The following is a 21,066-nucleotide window of genomic DNA, read 5'->3' on the forward strand; positions in this document are numbered from 1 at the left end:
CTTGCTCTTTTTCGTTGTAATGAGTTACGACGAGCGCCATTGTTGCGACGAAAGTGCACTTGAGTGCTCGCCTGGTACAATTGTGAGAATTATGTAGTGCGATACCGGTGTGTTGCATACATCCGTAGAAAAAAATATGTCGTGTCTTCGTGGCTTCGTGGTTCTGTATATCGAATTTCGTTCTATGTACAGTGAAATATCGGGGCAAATAATGGAATGTGATAAATTAAAAAAAATACATCATAATGGCGTGGACAGGGAATTAAGTGGGCGTGGTCTGGTCGCTCCAGAGGGATGCGCATTACTGCACACATCATACGGAAAGAAAAATTGTAGAAAACAAAAAGCAAATCTTCCGTTTTTCCGATTTCCAGCCCGTCCGCGTCGAGTTGAAACTTTTGCCGCAAAGACCTCGTTTAAAAAGCAAAAGGAGCAAGTGAAAAGGAGGGAGGGGCTGGTTTTCGCAAGGGATGTTGAACGATCTGCACGCGTGCGCGTCTTTTCTTTTTACAACCGGCAGAAACGTGTTCGGGTTGCGGCGCGAACGTCCGATATCGATTCATGTCGAGTAAAAAGAAACGATGGTTTAGCGATTGCTCGTCACTGCACTGGCTGGCTAGGGCACAGAGGCGGCACCGGTGCTTTGCCAATTCTCCGACGATTTTTCGCCGACGCGATGCCGCGTGTTCCGCTTTTGCGAAAACCTTTTCGCAATCTGATGCGAATCAGCGCGATGCGACGAGAGAGACGCGCTCCGATTCGACCGGAATGATCACCGCGTTTCACGCGAAAAGGGGGAAACGTTCTCGCGTGTTCTCTCGGCGAACAGGAACACTCACAGGTCGAAAGACGACGTCTGTCCTTTGAGCTGTGCCAAATTTTGCTTCGGAACCTCGTACTGCGGATATACTCCTCCTTAGCCTAGAAAAACGAACGAAAGAAGAGTAATCCTGGAACAAGAACAAAAGTTTCCGAAGAAAAGGAAAACTGTCTCGGTTGCAGCAAAACTTTTACTCGCAGAACGATGTTTGTGATTCTACTCAGCTTTTTATTATTCATTTTTGCCGAGCTTTGGAAATGGGTCTCCACATTTTTCAACAACAAGTATGTTCACTTCTAAATACTCTGTATAGTTAAAATAATATATCATTTAGAAAGCACTGAAATTTTTCAAGAAAAATTTTCGATCGTCAAAGTGTTAACGAGGGTAGAAAGTTGATGAGCAGAGCGAGCGAGGCACACGTGGTCGCGTCCACATGGCGTTTCCTTCCTGGTCCCGTGGTCCGTGGCCCGTGGCCCGTGGCCCGTGGTCCGTAGCACGTGGAATTAACGGATCTCGTATAATCGCGCTTTTCACTTTGATTTGGGTCGTTTCACGCGAGATATCCCCCCGATAACCGGCTCGGGCCTCCGCAAAATGTTGCGCATTGCGTCTTACAACACGCAGCGCCAGCTATAGCTGTAGCGATAGTCCTCTCTCTCACTCCCTCGGGCTGCACCCCCGTGGCGGGGTGCAATGGCACTCACTGCAGTTTGCAGGTGGTCAACCTCGTGCTTTTCACCCGCCTGCCCTTTTACATACTGCAACAGCTTGTTCCCTATACGCTACGCTAAGTGTCCGGCGTCGAAAGGAACGATTTCTTCGGCGTCAGATCAACGATGATTTTCCACGGGCAGGAAACGTCGGCGACGTCTGGAGACAAGTATAATCAGCCAGTGTTATTTGTCCAAGTATCAGTCGGACTCGGCAAACAACACTTTACCGGTTACCGGGTCGTATAATCAGTTGCATCAGCTCGAACGATGATGGATTGCACGTTTCCCGGACAATGTGCCGAGCACTTTCTTCACGCAGAATGATTCTTTTACTTATAACGTAGAGAAATCTTTACCACTTTTTTCCCACGGTTACAGTTCCGGTGGAAAGCTGAAAAAATCACTATTTCCGAACTCTGTTTAAAAGTTTAAACTCTCTTGTTACTGAAAATTTGCATGCAACCGTGTTCCACGGGCTCGTGGCTCGCTGTAAATGCATAATCGATAATCTTGCGACGCGCGACGGGTCGCGAACAGAATTCCACAGCTCTTGGTTCAACAGAATAATTATTTTTACGGTGTAGATAAGAAAATTGAGTCGCGTCGATCCTTCTCGCCTAAGTGCATCTCGCACATTTATCCGCAGAAGCAGAAATCTTACAATCCACTCGCGCAGCGGCTTAGCCGGTACATAGTATAATAAGATTCAATCCTCCGCGTAACGTTTCAACCCGTGTACTATCCGACTAACGAGCCCTTGCTTTATCCTGTCCCATTCAAAAAATAAATTTACAATGCATCCATGCAAATCCAGAAAATTTAGCATGCTGGTTAGAAAACAAACTGCAACTCTTTCACTTTTAATCACGCGTTCGATCTCCGCATTCAAACCTTCGCGTAAGAATTGCTTAAGAATTCATGTATAAATCAGTGGAGAAATCGGCCAGCAATTTTATTAATCGGGCCTCTAAATCAATGCGTAGAAAAGCGAAGAAATTCCGGGAATCGCGAAGCACTTAGGAGCCGAGTCGGATTCATAAAAATTGTTTATTTGTCTTCGCGAGCTCATTCCGGATTGAAAATATTGCTCCTCTTCCCGGCGAAGTCTAAACACTTGGTGGCGACCTGGCGACCGATATACATCACAAGGCGTATGGCGTATAACATCCTCCGGCGTTTGCACAGCTGCGGAGGAAGTTACTTTCGTCAAGAATGATCGTTTCACGGCCGCGGCCTCGAATGATCTCGGCGTTCACGACTTGTACTTTATCGCTATCGTTCTTCGAAGATAAATATCCGCGAATCCGCCCGGATAAAAAAGTGCGGGGCAATGAAAGTTTGTCTGTTTTGTCAGGTTTTGTCAAACAAATGAATACAGTTGATCAACTACAATTTACAATGTATTCATCTTCGGAAACCGAAACGTTTGTTCGAAGCTCTGCGTCAGAAAGAATGAAGAAAGAGCTGCGAGGTAAGATGAAATTTTTTGGGGGTTCGGAATTTTAAAGATCCGCAGTCCGCCGATAAAACGGATCGAGACGGTAGCCAGAACGAGGCGGAAGGACTCAAGGAAAATTAAGCGAGCTGGTTCGCCCCGTTCTTCCTCGCCATGAACCTAACACTGGAGTTTAAGGCTGCGTTTATAGTTCCTGACTCGCGTGCTTTTCGTCTCGCGTGCTTTTGGTCTCGCGAGACAGCGGGTCAGAAATTTCGAGCGGGGTCGACGGGCCCACTGTGCCCCCCGCTGTGCGTGGCACAAAAAAAGGTCTCCGAAGATATCCTACCGCCTTAAAGGAAAGCTATCGGTAGTTTACCTAAACGAACCGTGAAGCCGTAGAGACCTTTTTTCGTGCCTCGCACAGTGGGCCCGTCGACCCGCTCGAAATTTATGACCCGCTTGTCTCGCGAGACCAAAAGCACGCGAGACGAAAAGCACGCGAGTCAGGAACTATAAACGCAGCCTAATACGACAGGGGCTGGAATAAGAAGCAAGAAGCAAGAAGCGAGCAGCAGGCTGTGGTAAATACGCGCGTACGCGTCCGTCGGCCACTCGACGCGACGTCCGATACTCGAAGAGCTTTAATAAGTGGAGCACCCGAGGGCTGCCACTCTCGAATCTGCAGTCTTGCATACCACGCAGCCCACCCCCCTCGTATTTGTTCCGCGTTACACGCCGCGCCGCCTTCTTCAATTTTTAGCTCATCCACGAACCTCGAAAATCACGTTCGATGGCCGCATAGATTTTCCGCAGAATTCTTTTCCATCATTCTTTCCGAGGCTGTTCAATCCTCATTATTTGTAGGACGATTATATTTTTCGAGCGATAATGTTCGTAACTTTCATGCTCCTTTCTGTGCTTTCCTTTAGATCTCGAGTGCTCGGGTGACACGTAAACTCTAAACGAAAGGCAGGCGCAAAACATTTGGAAATTAATGCGACACAAATTATCATTTGCTTTACGACGCGCGACGATTCTTTATTTTGTACGACGCTTTACTCACAAAATTAACGAACGATGTTCTCAGTAACGGCGAAGAAAAATTACTATAAGTTTTTTTAACAATACGTACAAGCTTCATCTAGGGAAGTTCTGTTAGTTTTTTCATCTGGGCTGCCGAGTCAACCCGAAAGAAACGGAAATAATTTCTGTTCTGCGTATCGATCGATGCTAGGTAGACCGGTTACTGGCCGACAAAACACGTTGCTATATCATTAGCGGTGTACATCCGACTCACGCAATCAGAAGCGTACGCTGGGCCCCCTTTCTGATACGCGTTTCGAACCTTTAAATACATATGTATTACAACCTCTGTTCAGCAACCTGGATAGATAACATTTATACCTGTGCATATGATCTCGAAAAACTAACATCAAAGCAAAACCTCGGGCTCGATTTCACCATAAACGACAAATAATACGTATGTACACATATAATGTTAACAGTACATTGTATAATACTACGCTAATACTAATAAACGATGCGCCGAGTCAATAAGCAGGTACAGTGTATGTACAAAGTGTATTCGTACCTTAGGCCGTTATTAGACTAGGCCACTGGTGGCGCAACTCGGTTGCGCCACCAGTGGCTCAGCACGTCGTGGGGCATTGAAACAAATGTAACCTATTAGACTACGGTAACTGGTGGAGCCACCAAAAATAGTTGCCGATCTGGTGGACGGCATCGGCAACCGGCCGGGCAACATTTGGTGGCGCCGCCACCAGCCGGGGTATTGATTTGAATGTAGCCTATTAGACAAAGCCACCAAGTTGCGCCACCAGCATCGCGAAAACATGAACAATTGACGTTCAAATTACCACCACATTTATCGTAAAATACATAAGAACACGACACAGCGTTACATCGACAGCGGGAATGAACGCTTGGTGGTACCACCAGTTACCGATTCATAAAAGCTCTTCAATTCGGTGGCGCCACCAAGTGGCGCCACCAAGTTGCCCACCAGTGGCCTAGTCTAATAACGGCCTTAGTCCGAATGCAATCCGCGTGCAAAGATGGCAGCCAAGTATGAATCTCGTTCCGAAGCGGTGGGCACAATTCCGACCGTGCATCATGTCCCATCGCCTAATTCTCTGGGACAAGAGGTAATAATGAAGTCAACAGAGCGGGGGCAGATTTTCCCGATTTTCAATTGATCGTTGATAGCATGACAAGAGAGCAAACAGCGGGCAGCGGGCAGCAGGCAGCAGGCGTCGCGAAAGGAGAGGAACAACATCAGGCAGGGTTCAAGTGGGGACAATCAACCAGGGGGATGATTTATCCGGCACGGCACATGTTCGCGTTATCGCGGCACAGAAAAGCGTTCGGTGCATGTTGCGCCGCTACCACCGAACCCCTATTTTAAGCACTGCAGCTGTCACTCGGATCGGAGAGGACTTGTATTTACGCGGAAGGGCGGGACCAGGGCGTGGATAATCTGCTCTTACAAACGTTAAACCGAGAAAACCGGATCCACAGGGAGCTCGGGAAACGCTCTCCAAGCCGCAGAGGGTAGACAGCTTTTCCTTCGATCTCGAACGGACGGACGCCTCTCTCGCTTTCCCCCATTGTCGGAGCCGATTGTTCCGTTTATCTGCGGCTTGCCACCTCTCCGAGACGACTAGCTGCAGGCTTTATGCAAATTTCCGATTTTTTCACCGGATCATCGCGAGTTATCATCGTAAGACTTTTCACAGTTACTGTGTTGTCTTTTATTCTTGTATGTATGTACACGCAAAAACTTGACCAAAGTTAAAATCGAAGCGACTACCGAATATTTGTCCACGCTCGTTAGGGGTATGTACTTCCAACCGTTCTCGCAAGCGAAAAAATTCTTGTCGATCGATAAAACGTACTCTCCCAGTCGAATAAATACAGACTAAAAGCGAACGGCTAATCAGAGGAACATCTGAAATCAAAGAGTGCAAGTTTACTTAAAAGATCAAAGGCACATATGTTCCTGTGCTCGGGGTGCTTCCGACCCTTCCCGCAGAAGCGTCGAGCAGCGCAGCGGAGTGTGTATCCGATTCGATCTGTTGCGTTGATCGCAGAGAAGGCACTCGACTGATCCGCGGTGAAGATCCTCCCTAAAGGCTACCTGTGGAGCCTGGTCTAAACGATGACGACGCGCGGCGACGGACAGGTGAGATTCCGATAAACCCCGCGCGGTCTTCGAAGCTATGGTTCCACGGGTGGATAAGAAGCGCGCGAGATGCTCTCGAATTCCACGCGACGACGAAGGATGCGTTGAGTCATCGGGTCGAGGCGAGTGGCGAGTGGCGAGTGGCGAGTGGCGAGTGGCGAGGCGAGGCGAGGCGAGGCGCGTGTAATTTACGGTGTACCAAAACGATCAAGAGGAGAGAAAAGAATGCGAACAGCCGCGGATGCCGTAGAGCCGAGTCACATGGACGTAAACCGACACGTGCACCCTCTTCGGCCGCTGCGCGCTGTTACGGTCCGATGACTTTTTAAGATGGGGGCGAACACGACCCCGCGGACTTTCTCAGAGAAGCTGAAAACTGGCCGAACTCGGACGTGCTTCCGTCAATTGTTCCTTTGTCCCTGATCTTATTGTACCAACGGCAGGGACGATCCCGCTTTTCACAAACATGCTTCATAGCATAACACGAGGATTTTATTAGACCATGATGTGCATACTCTTCTTGTACTCGTTTCTGACACTTTGAAAAACTGCTGAAAATGTAAACAGAAAACGATTAAAGTAATATGTTTGCGGTTTACAAATATCTTTTCATTATTGCGCCCCGGCACGCGTGTTTGCTCCGTTTCCTTCAAACGCCCCGCTCGTCGGAGCCTCCCACCCCAGTTTCGCGTATAATGAATACATATATATATGTGGGGTGCGAGGATTAATGTAATGCCCTGGTACATTCCTGGTTTAATCCGCGCGGATCAATCAACGGTTAATTCCAATGTAATTGACCACAATGGGGTAGCTCGTCTCCCCGCCCCGCCCCCCCATAATGATTTTCTATTCAATTATAATTCGTCCAGGTCTTCGTCGAGCATTCAACGATTTGCTTTCTGTCTCGTCGCGTTCGGTACATCTAGACCAAAAGTTATCGTACAAAAGTCTGTATTATGATAAAAATTGCTAATATAAACGAAACTGATACCTGTGGATTTTACACAGCGATAAATACATAATGAATGGTTTTCTTTGCATTTTTCAGAAACACTCCAAGAACCACGATTCACCACGCAGCCTTACGGTGGCAGCACTATTCTCAGCGAAAAAGGAACAAAATTTCTGGAGTGTCAAGCGAGGGGTGAGTACTCGTTTCAAGAGACCTGACCCGGAAGGGATGGTCTAGAGTTGATTAAGAACCCATCCTCTCGCGCACTTGACAAATGCAACAATTACAGAATCGCTTCCCTCTGGAATCCCCTATTCATCCCGTTGATCTGAAAAAAAAATGGAATCTGTGGGAGGAAAGATTGTTCTTCGATACTTTTCACCCTCGGATTAAGAACCCGGTGGATCTAGAAATTGATACGATTAGTAACAAATAGACAAAAGCTTTTTTTACATATTGAATAAAATAAAATTTAATCTCCATCAAGACATTTCTCGCTGCGAATAATATTGTAATAATAATGGCGCGAATCAAGGTCGTATCTGGTGAGACGTCCTGCAGCCTGTAGCCTCGAAGAGTATGGCGGTTGCTTACTGCTTACTGCTTACGGCTTACAGTTTCGGTGACCGTCGAATTTCCAAGCCGCCCTCGCGCAGCGTCCCATTGTTCTCGTGAAATATCGAGTAACAGGCGGATGAGACGGTGACCAGATGAAGCCTTACACTTGCAGCCTGGTGCCGTAACACGATACTGTGACCCTGTGCTAATGGTATTAGATCGCCATACAGTGCCATATCGCCAATATTCTTGAGCCGAGCAATGAATAATGGTCAAGTTACCCGTCATCAGATTTTTATGCATATATGGCTCCTAAAAAGTTTGAAAAAATGTCGGAACATAAAATTCCACAGAATTTAGTAGCAGATTTCTATTTATTCCGGAACTACACAAAGACTACTATGTACCGCTAAAAATAAGATTCTACATTCTACGTGATTCCAATTTCTGAAAATTTCCCTAGAAAAATTGAAAATTGCATCGACATTCGCACAGTCCATTCGCAAAAGATCATTTTTCCTGAAAAAATAATGGTCCCAGCTCACTCTACTTTTCCCAGGCCCTAGCTACCCTACCTACATATACACACCGTCACACTGTGAACTCTTCGCGTGACAGTGACGCATGCATGCATGTATGTACGTTGCAGGATACCCTCAGCCAAAGTACAAGTGGTTCAAGGATGGCGTGCCCCTCACCAACGAGCTTACCTCCGAGCCTTATTTTCGAATACAAAGCACACGCAGAGAGGACGCAGGAGTCTATTACTGCGTCGCGACGAACGACGTAGGCTCTATATTTAGCGAAAGAATTACATTTACGGTAGCGTGTAAGTATCATAAGGTTTCTATTTCTAGAATGTCACGATAAGAAAGAGGATTAACCCGCGATTAGCTCGCGTTATGAACACGAGACTGTCTTCGATTCCAGATATGGAGTTGTTCGACGACCTTACCGAGAGGGTGGTCACTGTGAAATCTGGCAGTGCAGCTGTGTTGACACTACCACCGGTTGACAGTCATCCTGCGCCTGCTGTCAGCTGGTTCACCTCCGGTGGATCACTGTACGGTATCAAATATGCAGCGGTTAATCACACTTTGCTGATATTGAACGCATCCGAGAGCGACCAAGGCCTGTACAGGTTTGTACGAACAACTAAATCCTTTTGTTTCTTTTTCTTTTGTCAATTCTACAGCTACTGTTTACTTTTTGTTAAACAGAGCGAAAGTGATCAACGCGCAATTAGGCAAAGAAGAGAACAGTCCATTCTTCAAACTTGAGGTGACCGGCGATGCGAACGCAGACGTGGCACCCACTATCATAGTGAAACCACAGGACACGCAGATAGTCAAAGATCAGCCTGTTACTTACATTCATTGCATAGCAAACGCAAGGTAGGTACATACGTATGTAGTTGGTTTCGTTGTCGGTTGAAAAACTTTTTCAATTCCACTGCAATTGAACTATTTAACGATCATTCAGGTCGCTTCACGAGCTGAGAACTCTGTGGACGAAGGACGGGATTCCGATCGAGAACTCTATGATATCGTACAGCTTCAACGACTCTTGGAACAGGACTCTAACGTTAATATCAGCGAACATAACTTACACCGGCGTCTACTCTTGTCACGTGGAGTTGAAGAGCGGCGGATACCCTATCGTAAATGCTAGCGCGAAAGTTGTTGTGTACGGTAAGGAGGATCGAGCAGTCTGCTCTCGAGAGATCGAGCTCTGATCGAGAGTTAACGAAATTACTATTCGTACAGAGAAGCCAACGTTCATGACGGAACTGAAAAGAGAGACTCTGAGCGACTATGGTTCGGTTGTGACTCTGTCGTGCGATGCTGTCGGCGTTCCACCTCCAAATATCACTTGGTTTCGCAACGCTGAACCCGTCGATCATCTTTTTGGGTCTAGGTACGTTTACTCGTTCTCCGGAAAACCAGTCGGTCCAACATCTTTCAAAAGTCGTTTCACTGTATACTCTCGCCTCTGTACACATAGGTACACGATGGAAGAGGACGGATCCTTGACTATTAAAAAATTGACCATGAGCGATTCAGGCATGTTCCAATGTCTCGCTTCGAACGAAGCTGGCGAAGCGTCCAGTTCCACCTGGCTCAAGGCTAGAAGTTAGTATACCCACGATTATTACACTTGCCTTAGCATATTAAGTTCTCTGATTATATTTTTCTTTGTCAGTTGTTCATTTCCACTTGTTACAAATCATGTATTTTCTGTGGGGCAGAAGGATTAGAAAGCAGACTGAAAAACAGAGTTGTCCGCTGGGCAGCTGGCTACAATGTAGTCAGAGTACGCCAATCTGACCGCCGTTTTAAGTTCTCTCAATATCCAGACAGTAAGAGTCTCCGACGTGTCACGAAGTACCCACGTTTTTCCAATTACAACCTAGGCACATGCTTGACGAATGCATATCTCTCACACCCACAATGTTGTTTGCTTCCATCGCATCGGCTGTATCCGTGTTTCTTTTTTTTTCTTCTCTTGTGTACGCAGAGTTGGGCAAAATTTATTTGGAATAACTTTTTCATTCGCGAATAAACGATTGATTTCGACGACAAGGTAAGATCTCGAATAAACATTTACTCGAATAATGCCCAACTCTGTGTGTTGTCCAGTAGCCATAGCAGAGAAACCCGTAAACGAATCCTTTCTGTACGACGACGCGCGTTGTTCCATCCCTAAATAAACCGTACCCTCGAAATGTCGAGTCGAACGTTCCATATCTCCGTAGCGTTATTAGTCTTGCGTATCAATCACATTGCAAGGAGAAGTGCATAAAGTGTACCTGGCTTGTTACATACTCGCAAACAATTAGAAAAATTGTTTGTAGCTTTTGCACTTGAATAGACAGACAGCTATCGAATACATCACGAGCAGCAGCACACCTCCTTTACGAAAGACAGGATTTAGTTGTGTCTGTAGATAAAGTTAGAATGTTAGAATTAAACTTTAGCAATATAGCGACGTGTCAATAATAAGAAGAATGTTTCTTATCGCGGACATAAAATTCAGGTATGGGTAAATTCGGCGTTTTCCAAAGTTGTTGCTGACGTTTCAAATGTGGAAAACACTGAATTGGGGAGAAATGTTTTTTCCGATCGATTGTTTGTTTTTGCCTTTTTCTTATTTTTCGTGCATGAGATCGAACATGGTTGTTCGACGAATCGGATGACAATACCATTTTCTTAATGTTTACAGCAACCGGGCCAATCATGGAGAATGGTCCTCAAAATTTAACGATACTCGATGGGAAAGATGCGACTTTAACATGCTACGCTGTGGCAGCCCCCATACCTAACACCACGTGGATCTACAATGGTGAGTAAACTGACAATTGGAATGTTACCTGTCGAAACGGCATTTAAGTCGCAATGGCAACTAATTCGCAGATACAACTCCCGTGGAGATCGCCGGAAGAGTACAGGTTTTAGATAACGGGGATCTTTTAATTGCCGCTGTGAAACCAAACGACGCTGGAAAGTACACTTGCATTAGAGCCAATGAAGCTGGCTCTGTGAATGGCTCCGCGATTCTTACCGTTTTGGGTGAGAAACAATTTTAACAAACCGCATACATCGATCAGTGGCGGCTCGAGTCAAGCGGAGGCTCCAAGCTCCAAACTCAAGTTAGAAATAGAACGTTGCAAGAAAACTCTCTCGTAAACTTATTACATAACAGAAAAGAAGAGTATCCCGGAGCCCCACGCGGCCGCTTAGTCCGCCACTGCATACAGTCAGCCGAAATATTATTCGGACACTCGTAGAAACGCAATAACCTTGATAAACTTTAATTTGATATCAAGATGCAGTTTGGGTACCGTAAGAAACGTTCTGTCTCGCCAGAGATTTACACAGCATCATTTATTTCAGTACGAACGCAGATTGTCCAGCCACCGGTCGATACGTCCGTGCTTCTCGGGTACACTGCAGAGCTGCAGTGCAAAGTTTCCAACGATCCCAGTGTTTTGTTCGACATAGCTTGGTTCCACAATTCACAGTATGTATATAGTATATACATACATATATGTAAAACTCATCGTAAGTTTCTTTAGAAAGAAGTTGGTCTTAGCGAATTCCTTAATAAATTCCAGAGTAATAAACACGCATGCCAGTCAGAGAGTGAAGATGCGCAGCGACGGCACATTGGAGATAGTCGCTGTTCGAGCTTCGGACGTGGGCGAGTACATGTGTTCGGTAGTGTCTCCAGGAGGAAACGAGACGCGATCGGCTCGTCTCAGCGTAATCGAGTTGCCTTTCGCACCGATCAATGTCGTGGCTAGTCGGGTGGAGAAGATATCCCCTCGCACCATAAACGTCAGTTGGGTGCCGGGATTCGATGGAAACAGTCCAACGAAGAAATTCATAATTCAGAGGAGAGAAGTCTCCGATCTTGGTAAATTGGCATCGGTTAACGTTTCGCTTTAAAATAGCAATTCCGATCAAATAGCCCCATTGCTATGCTATTCAAATTTCATCATGTTCACAGGACCTATCCCCGACAATGCGCTGAATTGGATAACCGAGAACGATAACGTCTCCGCGCAGAGTCGTTGGGTGTTGCTGAACAATCTGAAAGCAGCTGCTGCTTATCAATTCAGAGTCAGCGCGGAGAACAGCGTTGGCGAAGGTACTCCTTCTGATCCGAGCACCGTGGTGGCTCTGCCACAAGAACGTGAGTGTAAATTCTCCCTCTTACGAGGGAGAGAGAGAGAGAGAGAGAGAGAGAGAGAGGCGTTTGTCATATACATACTAAATATACAATATATCGAACAAAATTTTAGCCCCGAGTGGACCGCCAGTTGGATTCGTCGGCTCAGCTCGATCCTCCTCGGAGATAATAACGCAGTGGCAGCTTCCTCTGGAGGAATACCGAAACGGGCATATTTTAGGATACATATTAAGATACAGACTGTACGGTTACAACGAAAGTCCTTGGACCATACAGAACATCACGAACGAAGCTCAAAGAAACTATCTGATCACCGATCTAATTACATGGAAGGATTACATCGTACAGATAGCAGCGTACAACGACAAAGGCGTGGGGGTGTTCACCGAAGGTTTGAAGATCAAAACGAAAGAAGGAGTGCCCGAAGCTCCGCCAACTAACGTAAGAGCGAAAGCGATAAATTCGACGTCGATCAAGGTCTGGTGGAAACCACCGAATCCTCAGAAGATCAATGGGATCAATCAGGGTTATAAATTACAAGCATGGACCGGCGGGAACTTCACCGAGGCGAACGAGTACAAATCGATGACTGTGCCACCCAGCTTGTTCGATCCTCTCGCGGAACAGAGCGCTGTTATGACTGGTTTGAAGAAGTACGCCGTGTACAATATCACCGTGTTGTGCTTCACCGATCCCGGCGACGGCGAGAGAAGCGCAGCCTATAAAATTCGCACGCGCGAAGACGTACCCGAGGAAGTGGAGAATCTACAGTTCGAGGACATCAGCGATCGCGCGCTCACCGTCAAATGGACTCCTCCGCAAGAGATCAACGGGATTCTCACGTGTTACCAGTTGAAATACATGATCAAAGACCTGCCGGATTCTTTGAGAGCCGACAACTATACGGCCGACGTTCTCTCTGCTAAGATCGAACATCTTCAGGCGATGACTCACTACAGGTTTGAAGTGGTTGCCTGGACTTCCGTTGGTCCCGGTAAGCCAAAGGTCGCCGTCATTCAATCAGGAGTTGAACCTGTCCTCCCGGAACCGCCTACCAAATTAGCGCTGTCGAACATAGACGCATTCTCCGTGGTACTTCAGTTCACTCCTGGCTTCGACGGCAATTCCTCCATAACCAAGTGGACTGTGCAAGCGCAGACCACCAGAAACACCACGTGGTATAACATATACGAAGTCTCGGACCCTGATGCTAGTACAATTACCGTGGCCGGCCTGATACCCTTCATGCAATACAAACTTAGACTGATCGCTAATAATGTTGTCGGCGCTTCCCAACCATCGGAGCCAACGAAAGAGTTTCAAACCATCCAAGCACCACCCTCGCATCCGCCCAGGAACGTTACGGTCCGTGCCATGAGCGCTACGGAATTGCGAGTCAGATGGATCGTAAGTACTTCTCCGAAATATATTTAATCCCTAACCTTGTTCAGCAACCTGCATCATTATTGTGGCGCCTCGAAGTGCTAAGAGAAGCACCTGCGCGATTTCACCACTTATCTCGAATCTTTTGCAGCCACTGCAACAGATAGAATGGTACGGTAACCCGAGAGGATACAATGTCACTTACACAGAAGTCAGAACGAACGAGTCGAGAAGCATAACTATAGACGACCACACGGCGAACTCTTACGTGTTAGAAGATATGGAAGAGTATGCTCTCTACGAGATTGTGATGCAGGCGTTCAACGACGTTGGATCATCGACGATAAGTCCCAAAGCCATTGAGAGGACTCGAGAATCAGGTAGAACATTTTTCTAACGGTTTTCAACAGTCATTTTCGTTATTTTTATATATCGTATATCGTAATTTTTAGTTCCTTCGATGGGTCCGATCAACGTAGAAGCAAACGCGACCTCTTCCACGACCATACTAGTGAAATGGGGCGACGTTCCTATAGAACATCAGAACGGACAAATAGAAGGGTTCAAAGTCTACTATGGCGCAAATGCTAGATCCGCATTCCAATATAAAAACATTCCAAGTAATACTACTTTCACGACCACGTTGACAGAGCTTAGGAAGTTCGTCCAGTATCATGTACAAGTATTAGCTTATACGAGACTCGGCGATGGCACGTTGAGCACCCCTCCTGTTAGAGTACAAACGTTTGAAGATGGTACGTTCTACAAAAGCGAATACGAGATCTGTGATTCTTCCCTTAAAGAAGGCAGATGGTAAATTTCAATTATTTCAGCTCCGGGACCTCCATCGAATGTATCGTTCCCGGACGTAAGCTTCACCACTGCTCGCATCATTTGGGACACGCCGGAAGACCCGAACGGAGAAATTTTAGCGTACAAAGTTATGTTCCATTTAAATAGTAGCCAGGACCATCAATTTTCCAAAGAATTTCCTGCGTCGGATCGAACGTTCAGGTATCGTCACTGCGCTATTATTTCGGCACTTTACGAAACTGGGGCAATAAGATTGATTAAATCTGCTCTTTTTTTTATATATTTTACTTTTCAGAGCCACTAGTCTGGAGCCGGAGAAGTATTACATGTTTTCCGTAACAGCGCAGACAAGGCTGGGCTGGGGTAAAACAGCGTACGCTCTTGTTTTCACTACAAACAACAGGGAACGACCTCAGGCGCCATCGATGCCTCAAGTTAGCAGATCTCAAGTACAAAGCCGGCAGATTACATTTTCTTGGACGCCTGGACGGGATGGATTCGCACCGTTGCGGTGATCATCCTCACTTTAGACATACGATTGGTAGCGTCGAGTATAACATTTCCATGAAATACGATTAATCTTTCAGTTACTACACGGTGCAACAGTCGGAGAACTCGGGACCGTTCCAAACCATACCCGAGAGGGTTGAACCAACGTTAACGTCTTACACAGCGAACAATCTGAAACCCTTCATGCTCTATCAGTTCAGAATACAGGCTACCAACGACATAGGTCCTTCAACTTGGAGTACAGAGTCTGTCGAGGTCCAAACATTACCAGCAGGTAAATCATATCATTCTGCCATTTTCATAGAACTTCTTTGGTATGGCAATCAATTCATTGATTCCAATGCAAATTTCCAGCACCCTCTCGAGGTGTCAGTGATCTGAAAGTTGTACCGATAACAACATCCAGTATAGAAGTCCATTGGAACGCTATAGACGAAGTATACTGGAGCGGCGATCACGCTACGGGTGGCTACCGCGTCATCTATCAACCAGTGTCTGATTTCCCGACAGCTCTTCAGGATACACCAAAGGAAGAAATTCTAGGAATAAAGGTGTGATCCCTATCGTTTCATTCAACTGAACGTAACGATCATATAGACTCGACTAATCCTCCATCGTTTATAGGCTACAAAAATCGTGTTGAGCGATCTAACCGAGGACAGGTATTACGAAGTCGTTGTACTACCATTTAATTCTGAAGGAGAAGGCCCTTCGAGTCCTCCAGTGACCGTGTACGTTGGAGAAGCCGTTCCAACTGGAGAACCGCAACATTTGAAAGCCGAGTCGATCTCTTCCACGGAAGTACTTTTACGGTGGAAACCGCCGCAAGCCAATATGCAGAACGGAGACCTATTAGGATATAAAGTAGTTGTCTTTGTCTCTGAATCGTTTCCGAACTGGTTCACAGTATTTCGCACTTATCGCACGTACCGTGTTTCTAATTTCAGATTTTCTATCTGGTCACCGATTCTCCTCAAGAGCTAGAGAACAAACAGGAGGAGGAAATAGAGGTTGTGCCAGCGTCCTATCTAACGCATAGCTTAGTTTTCCTGGACAAGTACACGGAGTATCGTATTCAAGTATTGGCGTTTAATCCTGCCGGCGACGGTCCTAGATCTCCGCCGATCACTGTCAGAACCAAACAGGTGTGTTCAACTTCCGTTGCGGACATGGAAAAATTGTGAAACTGCTGTGAACCGTTGACGGTATGTTATAAACATTGTTTACAGGATATACCGGGACCACCTCACAATCTTCAGTTCTCAGAGATAACGATGACGAGTCTACGTGTCTCTTGGGAAGCGCCAAAGTCGCGGAACGGTGAAATAGTTGGTTACATCGTCACTTATGAAACCGCAGAACAAAATGATCGTACGTTTCTTAAATTCTTCTTCTTCCGTTCTTCGTGCATCAAAACCGCGCAGTCTATTCACGTTTTCCATTGTTTCCATAGGCTTCAGTAAACAAGTGAAGCAGAAGGTAACAGAGACTAGTCTGTTGATCCAGCCTCTCGAGGAGGAGGAGACGTATACGTTTATGGTTCGCGCTCAAACCATTGACTTTGGTCCTCCCATATCTGGAAATGTGACGACGGGACCACAAGAAGGTTCGCCGGTAGCGCCTACCAATCTCGCTGTCACTAAGACGGTGTCCAGCGTTGAATTACAATGGACAAACGGTGCTTCCGGGAAAGGACCTATTTTAGGATATTACATTGAAACACGCCGCAAAGGTGAGGACTCTATAAAGTATAAAGTATTGCTACATTACTACGCCGTACACAATTCGAAATTGTGAAAATAGATTGTCGACAATTTGAAAAAGAATGATAAGCAGAAGCTTCAAAAAAAAAAAGAAAAAAATCATTCGAACAGAACAGTTGAATTTGATAAAATGACTAATACTATCTTTTTTGTAATGATATAGCGATGGAAGAGTGGCAACATTGTAAGTGTCAATGCACGTAAATATATTGAGCGTCAGTTATTGTGTTAGATGATCTCGTCAGTATAATATGATTTGTTAGTGTTACAATATTCGCTTCCTGTTTGTATTATAATTATAATAATATGTGATTATATTTTCGTTAGTGGTATTACCTGTACTATTGACTGCATGATGATGTCATAGCATGACATTTTCCATGGATTCTACTTAGACACATACAATCGAGAATCTTGACTTTGAATGCTGCTGTTTAATCGTAACCAATCGGATAGCTGAAGTTTCATTTGTTTAGATAACAGTATTCCTCTACAGTCTTTGAACTTACCAATTGTATATTCCCTACATTTAACATCTCATTAACGCCCCGCAAAACGTGTAATACAGAACATGATACGTAACTTCGCAAGTTTTCATCTTCGAAATTGAAATTGACGATATTAGAAGAGGTAAATCGAAACATCGAGTAGCGGTAAAGCCAAAATCTCTCACGACAGAACGAGTGTATTGTATTTTCTGTTTGCGTTGTATAGCTCTGAGAAAACCTGCAGAAGTTCTCGACTGCGTTGCGACATTTCTTGTCGAAATAAGACGAGTATTATAGATGCGTTTGTATTTATAGATGACAGTCGTTGGCAGACGATAGTGCGAAGCAGCAACGGCCCTTTAACAGAGTACTCGATATCCTATCAAAATCTACTACCATCCACGTCGTATCTCTTCAGGGTGATATCGTACAATCGCTACGGAATTAGCTATCCAGCGTATTCGACGGAAACGGTAAAGAATTATTCTCTATTAATAATAATTAGATTCTAAGAAGCAACGGTACTTATTCTGTTATCATTACAGATATTAACTCCTTCGAAGCTATACCTTGAATATGCATATCTACAACACAGACCATTCTACAGACAAACTTGGTTCATGGTAACATTAGCCGCAGCCTCCATTATAATAATTATAATGGTAATAGCGGTGCTGTGCGTGAAAAGTAAAAGTTACAAATATAAACGTATGTACTTGGAAATACGAATTGTAAATACGAATTATTTGCATATTAATTTTCTGGGGGGGGGGGGATAATTATTTCAGAAGAAGCACAAAAGACATTAGAAGAGTCTATGGCAATGGACACAGACGATAGACAGGAATCCGATCTAGAGCTTTACAGATCGAGACAAGGAGGTGGTGCCATCAGCATGGGCAACCCTTGCGGTACCTTGGGAAAAAGGAGTACATTGGCAAGGAAATCCATGCACCCACCTCCTCCTACAATGTTAGGAAAATCACCTCCTAGACCTTCGCCAGCGTCCGTCGCTTATCACAGCGACGAGGAGAGTCTGAAGGGTTACGATGAGAACCCTGACGACAGTAGTGTTACAGAGAAACCTTCCGAAATTAGTTCGACAGATTCGCAGGTAAGCGAAACCCTAATATAATTGCAAAAAGAACATAGCAGACACGTTTCATTATGAACTTTTCAATTACAGGGATCTGAGAGTGAGAATGAAAGCGTCCAGTCGGACCCACATTCCTTTGTGAATCATTACGCTAACGTGAATGATTCTTTAAGACAGTCGTGGAAACGACAGAAACCAGTTAGGAATTATTCGTCGTACACGGACTCCGAGCCGGAAGGCAGCGCCGTTGTCAGCTTGAACGGCGGACAAATTATTATGAATAATATGGCGAGGTCGAGGGCGCCGTTGCCTGGTTTCTCGTCGTTCGTATAAATGATTTTTCATATTGCGGACATAAAGCTTTTATTAACTAGATAGGGTGCCGGTTTAGCGTAACAACAATTGTTCCCAAATCGTTACGCGAGGGACTAACGAAGTTAGGATCGTGTTGTGCCGAACGCGGGATCGGTTATGGTGATTCGAAGTTGAATAAAATTGTTGCTCTAGAAAAATGAAATTTTGAAATCGATATACACGAAGGAAAAAGGAGAGACTGGTTGTTGAAACTTTTTGATCGTTCCCGTAGGATTAGAAGAAAGATTAGATCGGTAGAATTTTAATAAACTTTTCGGCACTGGAACGAACACACATTACACAGAGTTAAAGACTTACGTTGAAACACGTGTTCACGAGTGTTTCACACACGCTAAACACTTCGGATAGTAATTTTAAATGCTTTTGGCACCATCATGTTGTGATATATTGAGATACATATTATTTATAATGCTAGTTAAAATCATACTGTGTATAATGAATATTTTTTACTTTTATTAAGTGAATCTGAATCAGAATTGTTGCACGGATCTCGAAGTATGCTGCAACGATTGCATTTTTTTAACTGTAAGAGAGAGAGAGAGAGAGAGAGAGAGAGAGAGAAACACTGTTCTAAGCCATCTGTTAAATGTATTCGAAAACAAATGATAGAGTAACTATTATTAACTGAACAAGGAATGACATGGTAACGAAAACTGCCAGAGATAACCAAGTAATTATTAAAAGTGATAAAAACGATATTTTGAATACTAAATTGTAGTATGATGAACAATGGAAATTGCATTTGCAATTCCTGTTCGAAGCTCTTCGATATACATTAGAAAGAAAATGCTTTTTGTTTAATATTTCTAATGCGAAACATCGAATAGAAGAGAAAAATGAATAAACTATAAGAAGTCAATGTAGATTTATGAACTATTCACAATCAGGCCTATCATATCAATTTTTAAATGAATTTCATATACTAAAGATATCAGAGTCTGATATAATGTTATTGTACCGAATAAATACATAGTAAAAAAAAAAGAACACCGATGTTTATGCAGAATGCGACTGCGCGTGCATTTCTAAGTATATTTATAAGGGACTTCTTCTTATCATAATATATTACTGTACATAAAAAAAAATCTTATATTAACTACGAATTAGTGATACATACATACGACATCTGTACACTTAGTGCACAGCTTCGACAATGTTAGGAGAAATATCGTGCTGAATAATCGTTAGGCAACGTGTAATTTATCTTTTCTTGGAATAGATATACTTATCAGCTATTTTCATTACTTTTTTTAAATCGTGAAAAAAGCAATTTGGCTTTAATAAGATTTCGCAACTGATTCGACATTGCAACGATAATATTAATTCATCCGTAGCATATAGTACCGTACATACAGTATTGCAAAACATCATTGTACCCCAGTTCTATTTCGATTTAGAACCGCTACTTTTCTTACCGTAAACGTAAACGATTGACTCGCTGTCATTATTACTCTTCCATAGATTAAAGACGTACTACGAGCGAAAAGCATTTCAGACTGATATATCGACACACACACACACACACACACACACACACACACACGCATGAAATGTTTTTCTTTGTTTAGTATCGATTTGTAATAAGTAGCCATACAAAGAAAATAAACGTGACATTTCATTAGCTCTATTAGCTCTAGTAAAAAGAGAGAAAATCATGAGAAATATTCTTCTGTGACAATATGCAGTGAAATTTAGAAATTTCTTAGAAAAATTGTTGCGTTGAAGATACGTGATTATGATTAAGGATTCGACGGCAGCTATGATTAAAACTTGATAAATTATCTTTAAAATTGTAATTCGTTGAATGATTTTGATAACGATCATAGGATGCGATTAATGTGTGTCATAAGATAGATGGCAAGTTGTGCGTATTCGAAACACGTCGTTCTATAATCTGAAAGACTTGCTTTCTAGTTTCGGTTAATTATAGCGTTAATTTTACACTATTTGTTAACATCTGTCATCACACACCGTCCTGTGTAATAGCGAAGTAACTTTTTTCATTCCGGAAAAAACATGAGGAAAATCTTTGCAACACTGCCAATAAATACTTTAGTTGAAGAACGGAACTATTTCTTCATACATTTCTATGTGTACCGATAGCATATTTAATCAAAGCGCATTCGAAGCATAATATACATGTACGAGATATTTCAAATACATGTTAATCTTTTAATAAAATTTATGCAATTTTATTGATCGTGTCTTATCGTGCTCCTGACCATTTGACCATTCGGATTAAGGAATCGAACATGTG

The 21,066-nt window shown here is 44.1% G+C and overlaps 1 protein-coding gene across 5 annotated transcripts in view; it reads left to right on the top strand.

Annotated features, from left to right (window-relative positions):
* Nucleotides 1–19,668, top strand: part of Sdk (sidekick cell adhesion molecule) — a 21,864-nt gene extending 2,196 nt beyond the window's left edge. The window contains exons 2-30 of one of the 5 annotated variants that reach the window (XM_076432515.1): nucleotides 7,228–7,323; nucleotides 8,339–8,518; nucleotides 8,620–8,830; nucleotides 8,910–9,083; nucleotides 9,172–9,380; nucleotides 9,456–9,606; nucleotides 9,694–9,821; nucleotides 9,938–10,048; nucleotides 10,912–11,031; nucleotides 11,103–11,258; nucleotides 11,583–11,709; nucleotides 11,804–12,105; nucleotides 12,199–12,384; nucleotides 12,494–13,788; nucleotides 13,916–14,144; nucleotides 14,217–14,519; nucleotides 14,598–14,778; nucleotides 14,873–15,088; nucleotides 15,165–15,361; nucleotides 15,442–15,638; nucleotides 15,712–15,951; nucleotides 16,035–16,232; nucleotides 16,317–16,458; nucleotides 16,541–16,819; nucleotides 17,014–17,034; nucleotides 17,654–17,811; nucleotides 17,884–18,046; nucleotides 18,127–18,452; nucleotides 18,525–19,668. In XM_076432515.1, the coding sequence (XP_076288630.1) occupies nucleotides 7,228–7,323; nucleotides 8,339–8,518; nucleotides 8,620–8,830; nucleotides 8,910–9,083; nucleotides 9,172–9,380; nucleotides 9,456–9,606; nucleotides 9,694–9,821; nucleotides 9,938–10,048; nucleotides 10,912–11,031; nucleotides 11,103–11,258; nucleotides 11,583–11,709; nucleotides 11,804–12,105; nucleotides 12,199–12,384; nucleotides 12,494–13,788; nucleotides 13,916–14,144; nucleotides 14,217–14,519; nucleotides 14,598–14,778; nucleotides 14,873–15,088; nucleotides 15,165–15,361; nucleotides 15,442–15,638; nucleotides 15,712–15,951; nucleotides 16,035–16,232; nucleotides 16,317–16,458; nucleotides 16,541–16,819; nucleotides 17,014–17,034; nucleotides 17,654–17,811; nucleotides 17,884–18,046; nucleotides 18,127–18,452; nucleotides 18,525–18,767 (6,539 nt within the window). In that variant the 3' untranslated portion in view covers nucleotides 18,768–19,668. The remainder of the gene's footprint in view (nucleotides 1–7,227; nucleotides 7,324–8,338; nucleotides 8,519–8,619; nucleotides 8,831–8,909; nucleotides 9,084–9,171; nucleotides 9,381–9,455; nucleotides 9,607–9,693; nucleotides 9,822–9,937; nucleotides 10,049–10,911; nucleotides 11,032–11,102; nucleotides 11,259–11,582; nucleotides 11,710–11,803; nucleotides 12,106–12,198; nucleotides 12,385–12,493; nucleotides 13,789–13,915; nucleotides 14,145–14,216; nucleotides 14,520–14,597; nucleotides 14,779–14,872; nucleotides 15,089–15,164; nucleotides 15,362–15,441; nucleotides 15,639–15,711; nucleotides 15,952–16,034; nucleotides 16,233–16,316; nucleotides 16,459–16,540; nucleotides 16,820–17,013; nucleotides 17,035–17,653; nucleotides 17,812–17,883; nucleotides 18,047–18,126; nucleotides 18,453–18,524) is intronic. The other 4 variants (XM_076432523.1, XM_076432531.1, XM_076432542.1 and 1 more) reach the window with 4 other exon arrangements.
* The last annotated feature ends 1,398 nt before the right edge of the window (nucleotides 19,669–21,066 follow it).

The sequence above is a fragment of the Lasioglossum baleicum genome, chromosome 1, assembly GCF_051020765.1.
Source record: "Lasioglossum baleicum chromosome 1, iyLasBale1, whole genome shotgun sequence".
Taxonomy (NCBI): Eukaryota; Metazoa; Arthropoda; class Insecta; order Hymenoptera; family Halictidae; genus Lasioglossum; species Lasioglossum baleicum.